The sequence below is a fragment of the Coregonus clupeaformis genome, chromosome 38, assembly GCF_020615455.1.
Source record: "Coregonus clupeaformis isolate EN_2021a chromosome 38, ASM2061545v1, whole genome shotgun sequence".
In the NCBI taxonomy this organism is placed as follows: domain Eukaryota; kingdom Metazoa; phylum Chordata; class Actinopteri; order Salmoniformes; family Salmonidae; genus Coregonus; species Coregonus clupeaformis.
In genome coordinates, this window is record NC_059229.1 from 5576129 (window position 1) to 5596750 (window position 20622).

The following is a 20622-nucleotide window of genomic DNA, read 5'->3' on the forward strand; positions in this document are numbered from 1 at the left end:
TATCTGTGCAATGAGATTAAAGAGACGTGACAGATAAAACTTCATAATGATTTATCTTTTATTTAACAAAATAAACACAACACAAACAAAACAATGGTCACTTTGAGATTCGATTCGCTGAACAGGAAAATTAAGAATCAACAAGAAGAGCAATTTGCATGTAACAGGCAAGCTGCAGTTGGTGCTCTGTCCTGTGGACTCGTACATCTTAGGGTGATACACAACATTGTGCTTTACACACCATAACTTATAACCATAACTGATAACCATAATCATAACTCATGTCATATGACACTGCACAACAAGAGCAATTTAGTCTATAAAATGTAACATCTTCAATCAGCTTTGAATGAAAACAGAACAATTTAACAGAACAAACATTAACTTCACCTGAACCATAGATATATTTATATATAATGGATCTGAACTTTACACCATTGTTCAGTACTAGTAGTGTTACTGTAAATGTGCATCATCCTCTATCACTGGTCATAGGCCACAGGTTACAGGTGTGCTAACGACAATGACCCATAAGCCTACAGGTGTCCAAGGAAGCCATTCACACAACCAAGATAATGATTCAATGGATCATTAATCAAGATAATGAACATTGGTTGGTTGGTTATGATGATGGGACAATATTAACAACTGTGTAACCATTCACAGTAGACATTAGAGCTTGGGAATAGAAAACATCCAATCAAGATATTTATATATGTATATATAGAAATAAATAAAACAAATCTGTAATATGTACAACATATTTTTCACATTAAAATGTACAAAATGAGCAGGGTGATACCACAGCGAACTGGGGATGTAGTATTTACAGCAACATACAAACTATATACATATTATCAAAAGTAATAATTAGTATTGTCATATCATACCAGGATGTCATTCAACATCATTTAACATCATAATTTATTTAGTCAGCTTTCCACCGCAATAGAAAATAAAATGAAGAGTGTTTTCTTCATGGCTTAACTCAGTGAGCAGCAGACAGACATAAACCATTTCTAAAGTAACTAATGGCCTTCAGCTAGTCTTCAGCTAGCCTTCAGCTAGCCTTCAGCTAGCTTTCAGCTACTGGCCTTCAGCTAGCCTTCAGCTACTGGCCTTCAGCTAGTCTTCAGCTAGCCTTCAGCTACTAGCCTTCAGCTACTGGCCTTCAGCTAGCCTTCAGCTACTGGCCTTCAGCTAGTCTTCAGCTAGCCTTCAGCTACTGGCCTTCAGCTAGCCTTCAGCTACTGGCCTTCAGCTAGTCTTCAGCTAGCTTTCAGCTACTGGCCTTCAGCTAGCCTTCAGCTACTGGCCTTCAGCTAGTCTTCAGCTAGCCTTCAGCTACTGGCCTTCAGCTAGCCTTCAGCTAGTCTTCAGCTAGCCTTCAGCTACTGGCCTTCAGCTAGTCTTCAGCTACTGGCCTTCAGCTAGCCTTCAGCTAGCCTTCAGCTACTGGCCTTCAGCTAGTCTTCAGCTACTGGCCTTCAGCTACTGGCCTTCAACTAGCCTTCAGCTACTGGCCTTCAACTAGCCTTCAGCTACTGGCCTTCAACTAGCCTTCAGCTACTGGCCTTCAGCTAGTCTTCAGCTACTGGCCTTCAACTAGCCTTCAGCTACTGGCCTTCAGCTACTGGCCTTCAGCTAGCCTTCAGCTACTGGTCCTTCAACTATCCTTCAGCTACTGGCCTTCAACTAGCCTTCAACTACTGGCCTTCAACTAGCCTTCAGCTACTGGCCTTCAGCTATCTTTAAAATTGGCCACAAAACAAACAATGCTCATCGATTTATTGATTTGGATGTAACTTGTTGATGCACAAATTGGAATATATTGAAAATGCACAAGGTGTGTAAAGCCGTAACCAGATAGAAGGCAATAAGGCGACAACTCAACTCACTAACTTGTGTAAGGCAACAGTTCACAGGGGCAATAAGGTCATATTTACCAAGAGACAGAATGCCTGCTGTACGTGCAAAGGCAAGATAACTGCCATGTTTGATATAGTTGACTATAGTGAAAGGAGGTCATAAGGCATTTGGGTTCTTCTTTATACTGTATACCACATACCGTAAGAACATGTACGTCACTAGACATTAAACACATTGCTGGAGAGAGTATAGAAATGCTTGCGTTGATTATGGTAAAGGCACAAATATGAAAAGAGACTCTTAGTCAATGACAGCTCACATGTTTTAGCTTTGAGTAGTGCTGACAACTCAAAAGTTTCAGCTTTGAGTAGTGCCGACAACTCAAAAGTTTCAGCTTTGAGTAGTGCCGACAACTCACACGTTTCAGCTCTGAGTAGTGCCAACAACTCACACGTTTCAGCTCAGAGCAGTGCCAACAACTCACAGGTTTCAGCTCTGAGTAGGGGCGACAACTCACACGTTTCAGCTCTGAGTAGGGCTGACAACTCACACGTTTTAACTCTTACTAGTGTCACACCATAGTTCAATGTCCCCCCTGGGAAAGTCTCTACTTTAGGATGTGGTGATGTTTGGTGCTACGTGACTAGGCACGTGCATGTGGCAATGTCAGATGATAAGGCTATCCAGAGGTCTCAATGTCCATTGTCAAGTACACCATAAACATACACACTAGCCACCGTTTGTGACGTTCAAAAGATATGACAAGACAGCTATTTGACTGCAGCCTGTTTTAAACTCACAATCTTCAACACATTCTTCATATCGTGCAAATTGTGTTTTCTTGAGTTTTTGTCAGGCTGACAACGGAAGTGGGATCAAACTGAACTCAAGAATCAAATGGGTTGGAAATGTAGGTCGTCTTCTGTACAGTGCTATGCACAATCTTGTGCAACATTAGAACAAAAGGTCGCCTATTTTACAGTAAGTAGCCAAATGTCCACTCATTTACAAAAGAGCTGCTAAGTGATATGTAACAAAAACAAACAAAGTTGAAGCTGTGTTAGATGGTTGTCATTTTGCATTGGCTAAACTTCAATGTGTCAAAGAGCCTAGGGCCAGGACCTAGCCTGGTACCAAATCTGTACTTTATGTGCTTAGCAATTTATACTTCTCTCTGACGAGGAGTTAGCCGAAAACACATACATTTGGGACCAGGCCTCCTAGGTAAGAGCTCTTACATTATTAAAGTACGGAGGACTACAGTCCAACTGTGCATTTACTGTGTCTTTCATTTTCAAGTCCTTCTGATGTTTGACAAAATGGCCCCAGACGTTTTTTTCTTCAGGGTTGTGGTCCACTCACACACTCATGTTTGAAACCACAACGCTACCAAGTCATTTTTTGTGTGATTCCATTTCTATGTTTCTTCTTCTTCCATACATTTTTGTTTTTGGGTTTACACGGCAACCAAGTTTTTCTTCTTTTTTTCGTTTATTTTTTCCTTCATCTTCGTCTTGGATGGCGGCACAGCGTTGAGGTCGGAACGGAATCTTCGGAACAGGAAGCCAGGAAATGAGGTCATTCGAGATGAGGTCATCATCATGGGATTGGAAAGGACGTGTCAGCAGCAGTAGCGTTAGGGTTAAAATGACCTCCATCGTTTTCGTTTGTCATCTTTTCATATAAAAATCTCTTCATTTCTTTAAATAGAAATCTTCATGTCCACTTCTTCTTCTTCATCTACTAGTCATGCCAGGTCTTCTTCCAGGCTCACCATCTGTCTCTGTGAGGTGAAACAGAAAATAACTGTAAACACAAAGTCACACAACACTGAAAACCACTACATACAGTATTTCATAGGCTATAACATAATCAACTGTCACACGCTATCAGTTAGCCACTGCAGAACACCTTCAGGATTGGGGTCAATTCCATTTCAACTCAGTTCAGGAAATTAAGTGGATTGCAAGTCCACATAGGAAAACTATGGGCAATTCATCCCTTTATTTTACTTAATCGAAATGGAATTGATCCTAACACTGTATGAGATTTGAAATGGAATGAACTCCAACCCTGGTGATAAGTGTAGTCTACAACAGTAATAAGACAGTGATTGGGTTGCTTGGTGGGTTGCTAGGTGACTGTGACTGTACCTGTGGGTAGGTGTATCCGTCCTGGCTGTGGTTTCTACAGATGTGCATCTCGTCCTCGGTGGTCTTCTGGTACACGGGGTTGTCAAAGTGGATGGTGTTGGTGTTCTTCAGCCTCCAGTGTCTCCATAGCATCACTGCACCAAACAGCATCAGGCTCATCATCACTGGAAAGAGGGGTCAAAGGTCAGTTCTTGTTGTTGTTGAAATTGTTGTTGTTGTTGTTGATCAAGTATAATGGTAGGTAAAGCCAGTTTAACTTTTACAATGATATATGTTTTACTGAGTGTATAAAACATTAGAAACCCCTTCCTAATATTGAGTTACACCCCCTTTTGCCCTCAGAACAGCCTTAGTTCGTCAGGGCATGGACTCTACAAGGTGTCGAAAGCGTTCCACAGGGATGCTGGCCCATGTTGACTCTAATGCTTCCCACAGTTGTGTCAAGTTGGCTGGATGTCCTTTGGGTGGTGGACCATTCTTGATACACACGGAAAGCTGTTGAGAGTGAAAAACCCAGCAGCGTTGCAGTTCTTGACACACTCAAACCTGTGCGCCTGGCACCTGCTACCATACCCCGTTCAAAGGCACTTAAACTTTTGTCTTGCCAATTCACCCTCTGAATGGCACACGTACACAATCCATGTCTCAAGGCTTAAAAATTATTCTTTAACCTGTCTCCTCCCCTTCATCTACACTGATTGAAGTGGATTTAACAAGTGACATCAATAAGGGATCATAGCTTTCACCTGGATTCACCTGGTCAGTCTATGTCATGGAAAGAGCAGTTTTATACACTCAGTGTATATCAACACGTAATTCAATACATAAACAGACAGTAGGTTACTACAGTCCTACTGTATTTATCAGTGTACTAGACATTATGCTGATACTACAAGGTAAAATACTCACTGATAGGTAAGACAATGTAGAGCGCAGTATGGTGTGATGCCTCAGCTACTTTGGGCATGGCAACATATCCACTTTGACCTGTGACAGCAGTTTCCTGTGGACTGTGAGTGGCCGAGGACCTGTCAGGGCCCTGAGGCTGGGCCCGGGGGGCGGAGGAGGTAGTTGTAGTAGTGGTGGTAGTTGTGGTGGAAGTGGGACGAGCTGGCTGTTTGGTTGGGGCTCTGGTAGGGACGGGGGCCGCAGTTTTGGGAGCGGTGGGGGAAGCGGTAGTTGTTGAAGCTGTTGGGATAAGAGACAGGGGTAAAGGTCACCAAAGGTTAGAGGTTAGACACATAAGAATGTGTCAGTTAGTTTGAGAAAAGGTTAAATGACCATAAACAGTGAGTATGGGGATAAGCACTGTAACACTTTGAGATCCATTGGGTTTTGAACTACCTTTTAACAAGAAAATATATGGTCTTAAACTGATTTTTGGCAGGTTTTTTAAAATAATGTTGATTAATAATGAAAATATAAAAATATTAATAACATTCCACCCATGAGGCCACTAGAGGGTGATCTGGTAATTTGACTGCAGGAAAGGGGTCTACAGGGCAAGAGTTGCACCTTCTGTAAAGTTCCATAGGGTTCGACAGAGGAAAACACATACCTGCCACACACTTCCTCATGTCTGTCCCCAGGGTCATATGATCAGGACAGGCACAGGTGTATTTAGGGGAGTGTTGGTTGATCTGGGGAGCAGGCAGACACAGGAACTCACAACCTCCATTCACAAAGTTGTTCTCTGTGCACCAGTTCTTTCCTATGGGAGAGAGAGGGGAGAGAATGTGTGAGAGAGAGAGAGAGTGAGCGTTAGACCACCTGATTCAGCTTTTAAAGTTAATTACAGTCATTCATATGAGATTTGTTATGTTTTTAAAAAGCGTGCGTTGCCATACCGATGGGCTGCTTGAGGTTGTGGTATACAATGATGTCCTCTGGCTGTACCAGGTCCTCCGCCAATACAGTGATGTCATTTCCTGTCAGGCGGTTGGCGCTCATGACCACTCTGTCACCCATGTCGGTCCAGAATACTTTCTCCTGTGAAGCAAATGAGAGAAACCAGAAAAAAGAGAGAAAGGAAGAAAAACTAGGTTACCCAAAGTTAACCAACTGTACATAGTCCGTACATACAGCACTTACAAAGCCATCCACAAAGACTTATACTGTATCTGTCCTAATTGAAACGGGGGAAACCAACAGTTTCAGATATGGGGCTTATAAACCTCCTATGGCCTGGATACTGTAAGATCAGTTTGGTCTCCATTCAGCAGCTACATGGATGGATGGATTTTTGTTGGAGTAATACAGGAAAAGATGGCTAGCTGGCTAGCTGCATGTCTTAACACATTAACCGGGCTGGTGAGCAAGACTCTGAACCTGGAAATCCCCTTTAATTAAAGCTACCACAGCCAGGGTGGAGGGGGGAGACTATGGTGCTCGACTCAGGGGCCTAGAGGAGGTTCTGGGGCCACAGCCAGGGTAGAGGGGGAAGGCCATGGTGCTCGACCCAGGGACCTAGAGGAGGTTCTGGGGCCACAGCCAGGGTAGAGGGGGAAGGCCATGGTGGTCGACCCAGGGGCCTAGAGGAGGTTCTGGGGCCACAGCCAGGGTAGAGGGGGAAGGCCATGGTGCTCGACCCAGGGACCTAGAGGAGGTTCTGGGGTTGGATTGTAACCATTACCCTCATGGACTGGACTGTGCTGGTTCAGTTAATCTCCTTTTCCCTTCCTACAATTCCTCTAGGACCTGACCATAACTATACTCCAGATGGAACTCCAGTTAGGGAGACCTTAATGTCCACATTATATCACTATTTACCTCGAAGACGGTGAGAGAGAGGGGGTGAGCCAGCTTGTCCTCGTTGTAGATGAGTGTGTGTCGTCCTCCTCCGTTGACGTCGATGCTGGAGAGGGTGTGCATCTTAGAGTCCACCCAGTACAGACGCTGGTTAACCATGTCTGTTAGAGAGAGAGAGAGTGAGTTAGAGAGCAAATCCAACTGTATAATCATTAACTTATAAACAATGCTTCCACTCATGATGACGAGGCAGATTATTTAAATGCATTAAATCTCTATCTGTAAATAATTTACACCTACAGTATTATACAACTTCCAACAATAACCCAACACAAAAGCTCCTCTGTTCTGTATATGAGTATAAGAATCATGTGAGACAGCAAATTACAATGTGTCCAATCACACATCACTATATTGCAGTGTCCAATCAGTGGACTCTTCTTACCCAGAGTGATGCCATTGGGCCACATGATGTTGTCCGTTACCAAGGCAACGCGGTCGGCTCCGTTCAGCCCACTCTTCTCGATCTTGGCCTCGTTGCCCCAGTCAGTCCAGTACATGAAGCTGGAACCAGACACATTACCGTCAGTCAAAACTCCTACATCTAACACACTTCAGCACAACACAACATCTGGAAGACATCTGGAAGTCTTTAGAGAAAAGAAAATCACACACACTGACACATTGAACCTTTGCCATATTTCTTGTTGCAAAAGAGATCCTCTCTCATTCAGTTATTCTAAAATGTCGACAACAAAAGCATCCTGTCAAAGATTTATCATTCAGAAGTAATTTCCTTTTTTGTTTTCATGACAGTCAACGCCCTATTGAGCATGATACTAATGACTACAGATCAATAGGCTATGACCCAAACAAGGCTAATAAAATCAATCAATCAAAACCCAAGTTTCTTACTTCTTGGCTGGGTCCACCACGATGCTTCTTGGTTTCTCTAGTCCTTCACTGACCAGCGTCTTTTGCCGTGTTCCGTCCGTGGTTGCCACAGAGATGGTCTGGAGCATGCTGTCCGTCCAGTAGATGTTACCGTGGATCCAGTCGACGGCCAGACCCTCCGGCGCCTCGATCTGGCTGTCAATCACCACGCTGTGGTGGGAGGAGTCCCCTGCCAAGGTCATGTTGGCGCTGGGGAAGGTGCAGGACAAAATAGCTGTTTGTTAACGAAATAATACAGTCTATCTGCTGTTTGCTGATATATACAAATGCAAACACACACACACACAAACACAAACACACACACACACACACACACACATTCAACCCTTCCCCCAGTAGGTCCTCACCTGTAGATCTTCTTGTGGTACAGGTCAGACCAGAAGATCTTGTGTCCAGGCATGTCCATGTCGAGGGCCACCACGTTCTTCAGTCTAGGGATGACACTGACGTACTCTCTACGGTCTACAGTCATCTTCCTCACCTCGTGGCGGTTGGTGAACAACAGGTAGGGGACAGTACCTGGAAGACATAACATTACATTTAAAAAGTTGTCATTTACAGTAGAAGAGTGGGCCTCAAATCTGCCACTTTACTTAACTATATTTACATCACATTTAGAAGGTTGTCGTTTAAGAGTGAGGCCTCAGAGAAGCTACCTAAACCTCTTCTTTGCTTTGATTGGTTCAGACCACATCAGAATTCTGCCCAAGGCTCTGTTCATATATCCACACTAGCAAGCAATCTATCAAGCATGCATTCTAAGTGGTATGCTGGGGTGGCTGTCGGAATGTAGCTTAGCTAGTGTATCCCTCCATCCCACACGTACCTGTGGCAGCCTTGCAGGTCTTGGTCTTGGGGTCCAGTTCGTAGCCCTCCTCACACTCACACTTGTAACTTCCCAGGATGTTCACACAGATCTGGGTGCAGGCGTCTGGGTCGGCACACTCATCAATGTCTGCAAGAGGAGGAAAACAGGGTTAGAGGTCAGAAGACAGGGTCAGGGGTCAGTTGGGGCAATTCATAGTATGATTTGATCCAAATCCAACATCCTGCGATCTAATCCAGCACTTGTCACAATAGTGACTTAGAGCTCAGAGTTATTACAATATTCTGAGCTGCGTTCAGAGTCATATAACAGTGTCATATAAACATTTATTTCTGCACACCTTCACATTTCTTGTTGTCCTTCGCCAGACTGTACCCAGCAGGACAGGAGCAATTGAAGCCAATCTTCAGGTCAGTACAGGTGTGAGAGCAACCGCCGTTATTGGTCAAACACTCGTTGTTGCCTGCAGAATCAGACCGAAACTCAGTTAGAAGAAATATATCTATCTAGAAATCTATAAGAAACAACCATCATCCTCAATGTCCATGATGACAGCCTGTTTCCTTAGGCAAGACTAAGCCAGTGACCTCACTCTTTACAACCACTAACTAGTTTGGCCAGACCAGACTGGCCTGACTACTAGGCTAGCTGTCTCCATCATATTTTCCTAGCTGGTCTCGCTCCTCTGTTTTCCACTGAATGGTATGTGGGTGTAAAGGGAGTTCCCTACGGGCCCAGGGTCAAAAGTAGTGACCTATATAAGGATTAGTGTGCCATTTGGGACTCAGTATATGTCTATGGTTCCAACTCACCACACTCGCTGATAGGTTCGTCGGACATGTCTCGGCAGTCTTTCTGCCCGTTGCACACCTTGTCCATGGTGATGCACTTCCCACTCTTACACCTGAAGTTATACAGGCCCTCACACTCATCCCCTGGTGGGAGAATAAGAAAGATAATATGATTAGACATATAGTACGGTTATAGGGAGTGTGTTTGTGTGTCCATTAGGGCTGAGCCTCACCGTTCTTGCAGTCTATCTCATCGCTCAGATCCCTGCAGTCAAACTGCCGGTCACACTGATGGCTACCATGGATACAGGAGCCATCGTTACACTGAAACTCATCTGGCTGGCAGGTGGGCCGACCTAGAGAGAGAGAGAGAGAGAGAGAGAGGTAGGTTAGATAAACAATACAGCAAGGGGGAGACAGATGGACAGATAAAGAAAGAGGGATTGGGATTTTCTCTTAAGAGTCCCTTAGTTTAATATCTGTTCATACAGTATATCCTGGGAGATGAACATTGGTTTTTGTAAACACTGAACTAAATAAGCCTTTTTCTCGCATTGATGTTTCAGAGAGAAAGGAAAGAAGCAGAGTAGAATATTGTCAAAAAACGTTCTACTCACTGCAGTTGGTTTCATCTGAATTATCCTGACAGTCCTTGCCTCCATCACACCTCCAACTCCTATGGATGCACTCCCCACTCCCACAGTGGAACTCATGTGGCCCACAAGGCTTTGTTGTCGGTTTGGTGTCCCTCCCGGCACAGTTCTGGGGCCACTCGTCTGAACCGTCTGCACAATCGGCGTCTCCGTCGCACGCCCAGAGACGCGGTACACACACTGAGTTGTTACACTGGAAGGCGTTGGGACTGCAGGTGACGGTGGGACAGGAAGTCTCGTCAGAATTATCGGAACAGTCGTTGTCCTTGTCGCACACGAAGGAGACGGAGATGCACTGGCCGTTGGAGCAGCGGAACTCATCGGCGGTGCAGTTCTTTGCGGCTGGAGGGAGGAAGGGAGAGTTAAGAGATGGAGGGTTAGGAATATGGAAGGTTTGAGACTGGGTGATGCAGTATTGGTACTCTATTGTGTCTTTAGGATGTTATTATGTCTGTAATAAAAATATTATTGTCACTAAAAGAATATGAGAGGTTTTTGTATAAGGGTTCAATGGGTACAGAGTAGACACAAGGACCATAGTCATGTGGTGAAAGTACCAGTTAGTGATTACAAACTGAAGTCTTAACACATCATCGTGCACTAACTACAGAGGTAATCAGTGATGAACAGAACAGTTTGGTCTCCAGTATGGTGGGGAATGCAGTGTAGTTTATCAGGTATGACAACGATAGAAGAGTTGGCTACAGCATATACAGTATTGGACTAGACTAGTGAATGGAAAAATATGTAGGATATTCATTTGAGCCAGTTTGCTACAGAAGGAAAAGAATCCTGCAGCAACAGGAAATGTGAATTATTATGTGGATTATAATTAATGGACATTTCTGTAGAGGTTGATACATTTTTCGTGAGGGAAAATCAAGTCAAATTTTAAAGTGGAAATTACAAACTTCATTAACCTTTTAAAACCTCACATACACTTCAAATGTTACATTTCCTGCAACATGTGATCAAATTAAGACCCTACATCAGTACTTACCACAGCTCTTCTCATCAGCTCCATTTTCACAGTCAGCTTTGCCATCACAGTGCCATGTTCCAGAGATACACTTGTTCAGTGGGCCTCCACAGCTAAACTCAGTGGGCAGGCAGGTCTTAGCCTCTGGAGAGACAGAGAGACATGAACAGATAGAGACATTAGAGTCTGTGTGATAAATCTTAGCAGCTATATCTTATCTGAAGAGGAGGCAGAGGAGAAGGAGGAGGAGAACAGAGGAAGGATGAGGAAGAAAAGTATGAAAAGGAAGAAGAGAGGGAAGAGAAGGAGGATGAGAAGAATGAGAAGAGAGAAGAAGAAGAGGAGGAAGAGGAGGAAGAGTCAGTCACTCACCACAGGTGGCTGGCAGCTCGTCAGTTCCGTCACCACAGTCATCACCTCCGTCACACACCCACCGGCTGGTGATGCATTTCCCATTGCCACACCTGAACTGCCTTGTCCCACACGTATAAGCAGCATCTAGGGGAAGAAAAACACAGGATAACTGTAAATGGTTGACAGAGAAGAAACATTTAATATTTTATACATCTATCATAGGTGTAATATACAAGGTTGACGTTTTAACAGAGTGGATTTGATACTGACTCAGTGAGTTTTTACAAAATAGGGCAATATTTCATTATATATATTTTCTGTCATGTGACACTAGCACCACATAACATTATGCTCACGCAGACGAGGGAAAGAGTCTGTAGTAGTGACGGATGTTAACTAACATTTAACGAAGTAACTTCCCTCAGTTAATGTTCAACAACGCTCGCTGGCAACACAGGGCGATCATCTGATGGCCATTAAGATTGGGATTATATCTTGTTGTCGGTGAGAAGAACACACCCTCTACGATGTGTTGTAGTAGCCCTCTGGGACCAGCAATTATGATAAGAGCTACAGTAGTGAGAGTCCAGAGATAAAGGAACAGGATATGAGGTAATATGACTACAATGTGGAGCATTTCTAAACAGGAAGTAAAGGAGTTTCCCATGGGAGAGACTCTTATCTCTTATTATTCACACACTGGAGCTACTGTATCTCATGGTCTTTCAGCAGACAGTGAGAACTTGACGGCCATTTTGTAATGCACTCAAGAATGTTGCTTGGCAACTACTGTTTGTGTGTTTCTCATGTAAACTTAAAAAGAAGGAAATTAGTGCAGGACAAGAGGTTGCCCAAACAGAACACACACAAGTGTCAACTCACACCCACACACCATTGGCCTATGAATGAATACCACTGAACTGTTTGAGTAGCCTATTCAACAGTAACAATAATAACAGTGAAATGAGATTTAAGACCAAAACGACCCAGTTTATTTTAGGTTGCTGAGGTCACAACCTCGTTGAACGCATCTAACCGATCAAAGCGAAGATATCTTCAACAAGGAAGTAAGAGCCAACAGGTAGAGCTAGCATGGAGCCTTCAATATTCTGCAAGGTCTCGGTCACTGTAAGTCAGTTTCTCTCTCTCCACTGTCAAATTCCGCTGTGCCTGAAGCAACAGAGTATGAGTCAGAGCCTACGGCTGTCTCTTTAAGACAATGTAAGGGGGGAGGAGTCATAATCACACCACCAGCTGCTGATTGGCCCTTGAGGGACATTCCTCATAATACTCATAACAAGTGCACTAGTGAGAGCCACAGGGGGAGGTGGGGCACAACCGGGCACAAAGGCTGGAATTTTCTGAACTTAAGCTGTCGGATGTTGACACTTGTAATAGTAACCGCGGCTACACCAGCCTGACTCAAGTCATAAAGCCGGTTGTTACACAGAGAGTTAGTGAAATAGTTTCAGAAGATCGGAAGATAGAGGATGCTTGCTCAATCTATTGGCATGTGATGTCACCAATGCTCACACCTTCCTGTAGAGATGTGGACTATCATATCATAAGACTCTCTTGTCTTGAGAAATGTTGGCCTGACTTGATCAATCAGGGCTTTCATGGGAAAAACCAACAACTGTTGAACCCCTCTCCTCAAATGCTACCACAGCCTACATTATGATGCCCAGGCACTGTAATTGCCAAGACTGTAACTGTGTTTCCAGTGAACCCAATACACACACACACACACACAGTCCTGCACACACACACACAAACACACACACACACAACCCCCCCACCCCCTACACACAGATGCACGCCCGCTCGCAAACACACACACACACCCCAGGCTGTGCGTGCTGCCAGATGTGGAGGTTCCAGGAATAGTTCCCCCCCCCCAACCTATTCCAGCTGTTCTTGGAGAGAGTGGTGATACATTTAAGAGGCTGGCCCAATGTTAGCTCGCCCTGAGACTTATATAGTCTCTCAAGTGCAAGTGAAAACGGAGACGTTACTTGGCCCTGACACGCACTCTGCCTCTCTCTCTTTCCCCATCCTCTCTGTCTCCCCTCCCCCTTTCTCTCTGTCTGTCTCTCCTCTTTCCCCACACTCTCTGTCTGTATGTGTCTGTCCGTCCCCTCTCCTCTTTCGCTCTCTTTCTATCTCCTCTTTCCCCTATTTCTCTGTTGTTCATCCCTCTGGTGAAATCAAAAGTGGGACATGTTCTGGCCCTGTTGACCTCCTAACTCCCAAACTCTCTCTCTCTCAATTCAATTCAAGGGGCTTTATTGGCATGGAAAACATCTCTCTCTCTCTCTCTCGAAAAATGCAAATCCTACAGGCTGTTTTACGTTACTCTCCTGCTAATCCTCCATCATCTACAAATGGGTCACAAGTCTCTCAAGCTGCATACTGTGTTCTCTCTACCATTCTCCCTCTAGGTCACAAGTCTCTCAACCTCCAGCAGCATAGCCCACTGTCCTCTCTCAACAGGCATCTGTGTGTATGTTAGACTGTACGTCACAACTATCTCTACCATTCTCTCTCTGGGTCACAAATCTCCAGTCCCAAGTATACTGTACTGCACTCTCTCTGTGTAGCCTATACGATTAGATATGCATTGGGTAATAGAGGAGTTGTACTGTATTCAACTTAGTCTCTAATTGAAATACAGTGCGTGAGAGTTATTTCTGAATGGAAACCTCTTTCCATTTCAGAGGCCAAGTTTAGCTTACAATATAACCAAAAACTGTCCGGCTGGAAAGATTGGGCCACGCAATTGCAATACATAGCTCTCTCTCCCAGTTTGGGTGTATCGTGATGTCAGCGTGTATTTGTGTGTGTGTCGTGCATAGTCATTGATCGATAACTAAGCTATGTACTTGGCGTAGTAACCAAGCACAGAAGACGGAGGAAGTTTGTTTGTGGTACACTGTTCAGGTTACAGTTAATTATTATTAAATAAACATAATCATAAAATAGAAGTTTGGTTCCTGTCTGCCTAATTTCCTTATGGGCCCACTCAATGCAGTCCGCCTGCGGTCTGTACAGATACTGTATGTACAGTGAGTCACCATATGGGCATTCTGTTTGTCTTTGAGGTTGTGACTAAACTAAATGAAGATAACAAAGATGGGGTGATTTCTCTGTTGCCTTTCCTTGAGGGATAATAGTTGTATTGTATTGCATTGGTTTTCTTCACAATTCATCTACAAAAAAACTGTCTTGGGGTTATCGACTTCAGACAAAGTGAGTGGAAACTCTTGTTGTATTTAGAGTGGATCATTACTTTAACAAATCTACCAATTGTACCAGCAGGGTATTTTTCATTAGTTCCAACAAATCCCATTCAAACTAGCTCTGCATGCAGCCTGTAAACTACTGTGTAATAATCTCAGATTCTAAGAACCAAAAAGCCATTATAAGCAACCTTCCTTATTCACCAATCAGCACATTATTTGGTGTCTCTCTCCCTGTCAGCCTACCTGTCTGTCTGCATGTCTGTCTGTCTTGCAAATGGAATTACCGGCAAGTCACCTGATTCGCATGCTCCTTCCTATGCCTGACGCTATCCCCACCAAATTTGACCCAAGGGGGAGGAGAGGGAGGGAGAAACAAAGAGAGAGACAAATAGACAGAGTGAGGCAGAGACTAGTGATGAGGGGGTAGACTCATATCCCGCAGTCCCAGCGGTTATATACGCGGGGCGGACGGGTTTATAGTCATTAAATATTGTGTGGCTGAAGGGCGGTTGGGTGGCAGGCGGGTTAAATAAAGAGAAACAATACCTTAATTAAGCATTTCTTGCAGGAAAATTATACACCAAATGTAGGCAAAATTTGGACTTGGGAACAGGAGTGGAGAAATATGATTTATTTCTGCATCTTGAGAGAATGCAATGCTCAGTTAGATACCATCTGTAGAAGTGCTGTCTTCCACATAAAATATGCATCGAAGCCCAACTGAAATCTTATTAAAAACATGTTGGGTCGGGTCGTTTTCACAGCTTTCTTTTTCCTTACGACTGGTCAAACTGATGTCAAAAAATCATTCTGCCTTCTTTGACTGTAGCTTATTGTGCATTTTCTATATTAGCGGGTTAGGGTCGGGTGTGGGCCTCAGATTTTCACTTTATCACATATAGTCGGGCGGTTGTGGATGGGTTATTAGCAATTGCGGGCGGGTGCGGGTGAAAAACAGCTGACCCGCGCACCACTAGCAGAGACACACAGCTGACCACAGCTGCCATCTGGACAGGGCCTTAATGTAGTTATGTGCTTGTTGGATGCGGCCAATTTACTGTAAGGGCCTATCCACTGCTGCTGGCTCACATTCAAAGAGAGGAAGCCCTACTGTCTTAAAAGGTTAGCATTGGCGCCAAGTTACATCATGACCTGAATAGACCTTTATATAGCTGCCTACATACAACGGAAACCACTGCGATTGATTTAGCCGTGATGCTGAGTGAGGAGAGAGAAAGAGAGATAGAAAGAGACACTGAAGGAGAGAGGAAAAGAGAGAAAGTTAGAGAGAGAGGGACAGAAAGAGAGAGCAGGAGAGAAAGAGAGAAAAAAAGAGACAGAAACATTTTATAGAGAGATTCCCCATCTCCCCATCTTCATCAGGTTCTATTAATAAACACTCCACTGCACTAACTGCCTGCTTGATGACAACTTGACCATGTAAGGTCATTTAACGTTGGTGTTTTCGCTACGGATGGAAGAGAACGGACGTGCTCACTAAACACCAGACCCAGTCTGCAATAGACTTTCCAATAGCCCCAAATGTAACTTTTATATATTTTAACTAGAACGCTGCAGCCGGCCTGGTGTTTAACCTTCTCAAGTTCTCCCATGTCACCCCGCTCCTACGCACACTCCACGCTGGCTTCCAGTCGAAGCTCACATCCACTACAAGACCATGGTGCTTTCCTATGTCGCTGCAAGAGGAACTGCCCCTCCCTACCTTCAGGCTATGCTCAAATCCTACACCCCAACCCGAGCACTCCCTTCTGTCACCTCTGGTCTCTTGGCCCTCCCACCCCTACGGGAGGGCAGCTCCCACTCAGCCCAGTCCAAGCTCTTCTCTGTCCTGGCACCCCAATGGTGGAACCAGCTTCCCCCTGAACCTAGGACAGCAGAATCCCTGCCCGTCTTCCGAAAACATCTGAAACCCTACCTCTTCAAAGAGTATCTTAAATAACACTAGCACTTGACTCTTCCCCCTTACTAGCTCTGATTTTGCTGATAGCTACTATATTGAGGAAAAATATACTTACTATGACTGAGATATGTGGTTGTCCCACCTAGCTATCTTAAGATGAATGCACTAACTGTAAGTCACTCTGGACAAGAGCATCTGCTAAATGACTAAAATGTCAATGTAAAACTAGAGCTGAAAATACTATATTGTTTTGCAGCAACACCAACAGTCTCTGCAGCTCGAGTTGAAGTGTATGAAAGGCTACACTGGATGACAATAGGAGGACGATCCACATAGGTCAAAAGTGAGGCTATTATTGGAGTCCTCATCAACGCCCTTGTCATTGTGTGTGACAGGCTTGTTCCTTTAAGTTAGTTTGCCTATGCATTTCTGCTTGTTTTGGCGCGTGGGCAGTGGCACACACAAACACAAACACACCCACACACAGTGGCGAGAAAAGTGTGTGTTTGTGTACACAAATCTTGCCTAAGGTCAGGGCTTGGTCTTTCCATAGCCACAGATTAATTTAGAACTCGGTGACACGTCTGATGGTCATCTGTCAAGATGTTAAACCAACAGAACTCAGTCTATACTAGTTCAGCTAACTGCATTTTTGGTTTAAGCTCGTTCATCCAACTGCATTCGGTTTATACTAGATAATCTAACTGCACTTGGTTTATACTAGGTCATCCAATTCCACTTGGACCTTCATTGTGAGGTTATTAAGGGTGTTTTTACATGCCACTGGTGACTGATTGAAAGGTCTGGTGTGTTAGGAGAATGTACATCATGCTATGCCTATCAGATGCTCTTGGGGATGCAGGATTCATATGGGGATTATTCTAGAATCTATTCTATTCTAGAACCACTGATGCAACTCTACAGGGATTCTCCCATTACTCTCCATAGTGTCAACTAATACAGCCCCTTAGGGCTCCACACTTACAGTAACAGCAGACCTACTGTTGGGGCTCCACACTTACAGTAACAGCAGACCTACTGTTGGGGCTCCACACTTACAGTAACAGCAGACCTACTGTTGGGGCTCCACACTTACAGTAACAGCAGACCTACTGTTGGGGCTCCACACTTACAGTAACAGCAGACCTACTGTTGGGGCTCCACACTTACAGTAATAGCAGACCTACTGTTGGGGCCCCACACATACACACACACGCATACACTCACAGACATACACACTCTACACACGTCAGCAGTAGATTTAATCGCTACATTAATGAATACCGTGAACTAGAAAGACTGTACGGATGTTCTAATCTTCAAATCCATGGGAGCAGGAGTTAGTCTGCATCCCAAATGGTATAGTGCCATAGGGCTCTGGTCAAAAGTAGTGCACTTTAAAGGGAATATGTTGCCATTTGGGAGACAACCTTAAAGATTGAGGGATTACAGTAGAACGGGGCCACAACTGGACTAATACACAACACAATGTTAAGCCTAGGGGCCGGTAAATTCACCCTTAGACTACCTACTGAAACCAATTAGGAATTTGCCTTGACTGCCGTTAATGCATCGCAATACAATGTAATACATTGTAATAATGTTAGCAAATAGGTAAATGGACATGTGAGTTGTATGATAGTGTGTTTAGTTCCTACTATGGGTTGCTGAAGTGAAAGTGAAGGTAGTTGGTGGGTTTTTTATCATATTAATCAATCTAAAGATTTTTGCTCATAACAGACATCTTCTATTATTATGCCTATTACATTTCATTGTTGATGACAACTATTATCTTCTCTAGAATAAAAAAGCTATGATTTTAAATGCAAATTGAGAATGTATTTTGACATATGCTACATCTAACCTACAAATGCATAACATTTGTGATCAAGAATGTCTGCAACTATCAGAATTTTGTTGCGAAATATGCTATCCAACGGAGTAAAATAAAACCATTACTGTAAGGAAATCTAAATTATCATATTTCCTCCTTACACGGTACAGAAGCTGGGCTAGGTGCCCTCTTGCCGCGCCCTTGTTCGTTGACAACCGGCTTTTTCCTCCAACAGATCACGCCCACCTGTAAAACGAGACAGCCTTGACGTAGGCCTGCGGATGTGACGAGCCTATTTCTCATTCTGATTGGCTCGCAGGCTACATACTACTTGAAGAACAGCCAATTCACTTCCCGAGCGTAGATTCCACTCATACGGACGAAATAGATACATTTGAACTTTTATAGATATAATAAACTGCTAGTGCTTGCCTCTGCATGTCAACAACATGCCCCCCTCCGGTGCACTAAATCCACTATTACAAGTTCAACCTAGGACACGATAATGTTAACGGATATAAACATTGGTTTATATCATTGGTTTACAAAATATAAATTAATTCAGAGAATAGAAATTGTGATCAGCACGGTTGCATTTGCAATTCCATGTCAGACAAAAGAAAAAGCTCACTGAAACATACACGACTGACAACTATGTAATGTTTGTTAAGTAATTTATAGATGTCAAATTCCATGTCAGATCGTTTAGACTAGAGAACCCCAATGGCAAAACCCGCTCTGCACTCAGCCCCCAAAATACGCATCATACGCAACTTGCATGATAAAATTGACTTCACATCCTTACCTGTCAGAGCAAAACAGTGGAAAAGCAACACCAGGCAACACGCTGTCAGCCCGGTGATTCCCACACGATTCAGTAGCATCTTCTCTCCGTTAGGCTTCCACGCAATTCGATGTGTTTCTTCTTGGTCTAATATCTACTACCCGGCACGCTTTTTGACATCGACTGAACAGCACTATAACAACTGAAGTGGGAGATGCTTCTGTCTTTGTGGATGTTGCAGTAACAGCTAAAACAAACTGGGGTAAATGAATGACTGTTGTTTGATATAAAGAGAAGAGTCACTGTGCGCCTGTGTCTAGGACTAGTGCCAGGGAGAAATATGAGATTTTTGAGTCACTTTTCTATGTGGTCCTATAAGTGGGCGGGATCAGCAGAGTGGTGTGATATTTGAAATTCGACATCAGCACCGCAGGGGTGGAGCTACAGCAGTCACAGAGAGAGAGGGAGAGAGGGAGAGAGGGAGAGAGAGACCCAACCACAATGTTACTGTTATCATTATCTGAATGGGCTGGCTGACCTTGCCTTGCCTCTTCTCTCTCTCTCTCTCTCTCTCCGGTATGTGGGAGGGGTGGGTGTATGTGTGTGTGGGGGGGGGGGGGGGCAGGGTGTGTGTGACCCTTGTGAGTGTGTATCTCCCACCCCCCTCCTGTGCGTGTGTGTCATCTGATCTCCCCCTGAGAGAAATTGTGAGAGAGAGTGTGTATACATATAGTGCATATGGAAAGTATTCAGACCCCTTGACTTTTTCCACGTTGTTACGTTACAGCCTTATTCTAAAATGGACTAAATTATTTATTTTCCTCATCAATCTACACACAATACCCCATAATGACAAAGCGAAAACAGGTTTTTAGAAATGTTTGCAAATGTATTAAAAATAAAAAACAGAAATACCTTATTTCCATAAGTATTCAGACCCTTTGCTATGAGACTCTAAATGTATCTCAGGTGCATCCTGTTTCCATTGATCATCCTCGAGTGTGTGTAAAGTCCGTGTGCGTGACCAGATGTTTTCCATCAGCCCAAAGCATGGGTCAATTACCTTTGAAGTAGTAGTGGATCAGAGTCAGTGTTGTTGACATGCTACCTCACAGCAAGAGGCCAGGTCCCAGTGTTGTTGACATACTACCTCACAGCAAGAGGCCAGGTCCCAGTGTTGTTGACATGCTACCTCACAGCAAGAGGCCAGGTCCCAGTGTTGTTGACATGCTACCTCACAGCAAGAGGCCAGGTCCCAGTGTTGTTGACATGCTACCTCACAGCAAGAGGCCAGGTACCAGTGTTGTTGACATGCTACCTCACAGCAAGAAGCCAGGTCCCAGTGTTGTTGACATGGTACCTCACAGCAAGAGGCCAGGTCCCAGTGTTGTTGACATACTACCTCACAGCAAGAGGCCAGGTACCAGTGTTGTTGACATACTACCTCACAGCAAGATGCCAGGTCCCAGTGTTGTTGACATGCTACCTCACAGCAAGAGGCCAGGTCCCAGTGT

At 44.2% G+C, this 20622-nt stretch overlaps 1 protein-coding gene across 1 annotated transcript; it reads right to left on the reverse strand.

Moving 5' to 3' along the window:
* Positions 1 to 40: 40 nt before the first annotated feature.
* ldlrb (low density lipoprotein receptor b) lies at positions 41 to 19430 on the reverse strand. The gene is made up of 17 exons (XM_041867205.2): positions 19130 to 19430; positions 11346 to 11471; positions 10995 to 11117; positions 9959 to 10336; positions 9575 to 9697; positions 9363 to 9485; positions 8891 to 9013; positions 8551 to 8679; positions 8072 to 8243; positions 7686 to 7913; positions 7216 to 7334; positions 6792 to 6931; positions 5870 to 6011; positions 5581 to 5733; positions 4932 to 5210; positions 4023 to 4186; positions 41 to 3652 (listed from the first exon to the last, which is right to left on the reverse strand). Exons 1-17 carry the CDS (start codon positions 19206 to 19208, stop codon positions 3617 to 3619), a joined length of 2637 nt encoding a protein of 878 aa, XP_041723139.2. The 5' UTR covers positions 19209 to 19430; the 3' UTR covers positions 41 to 3616.
* Positions 19431 to 20622: the final 1192 nt, after the last annotated feature.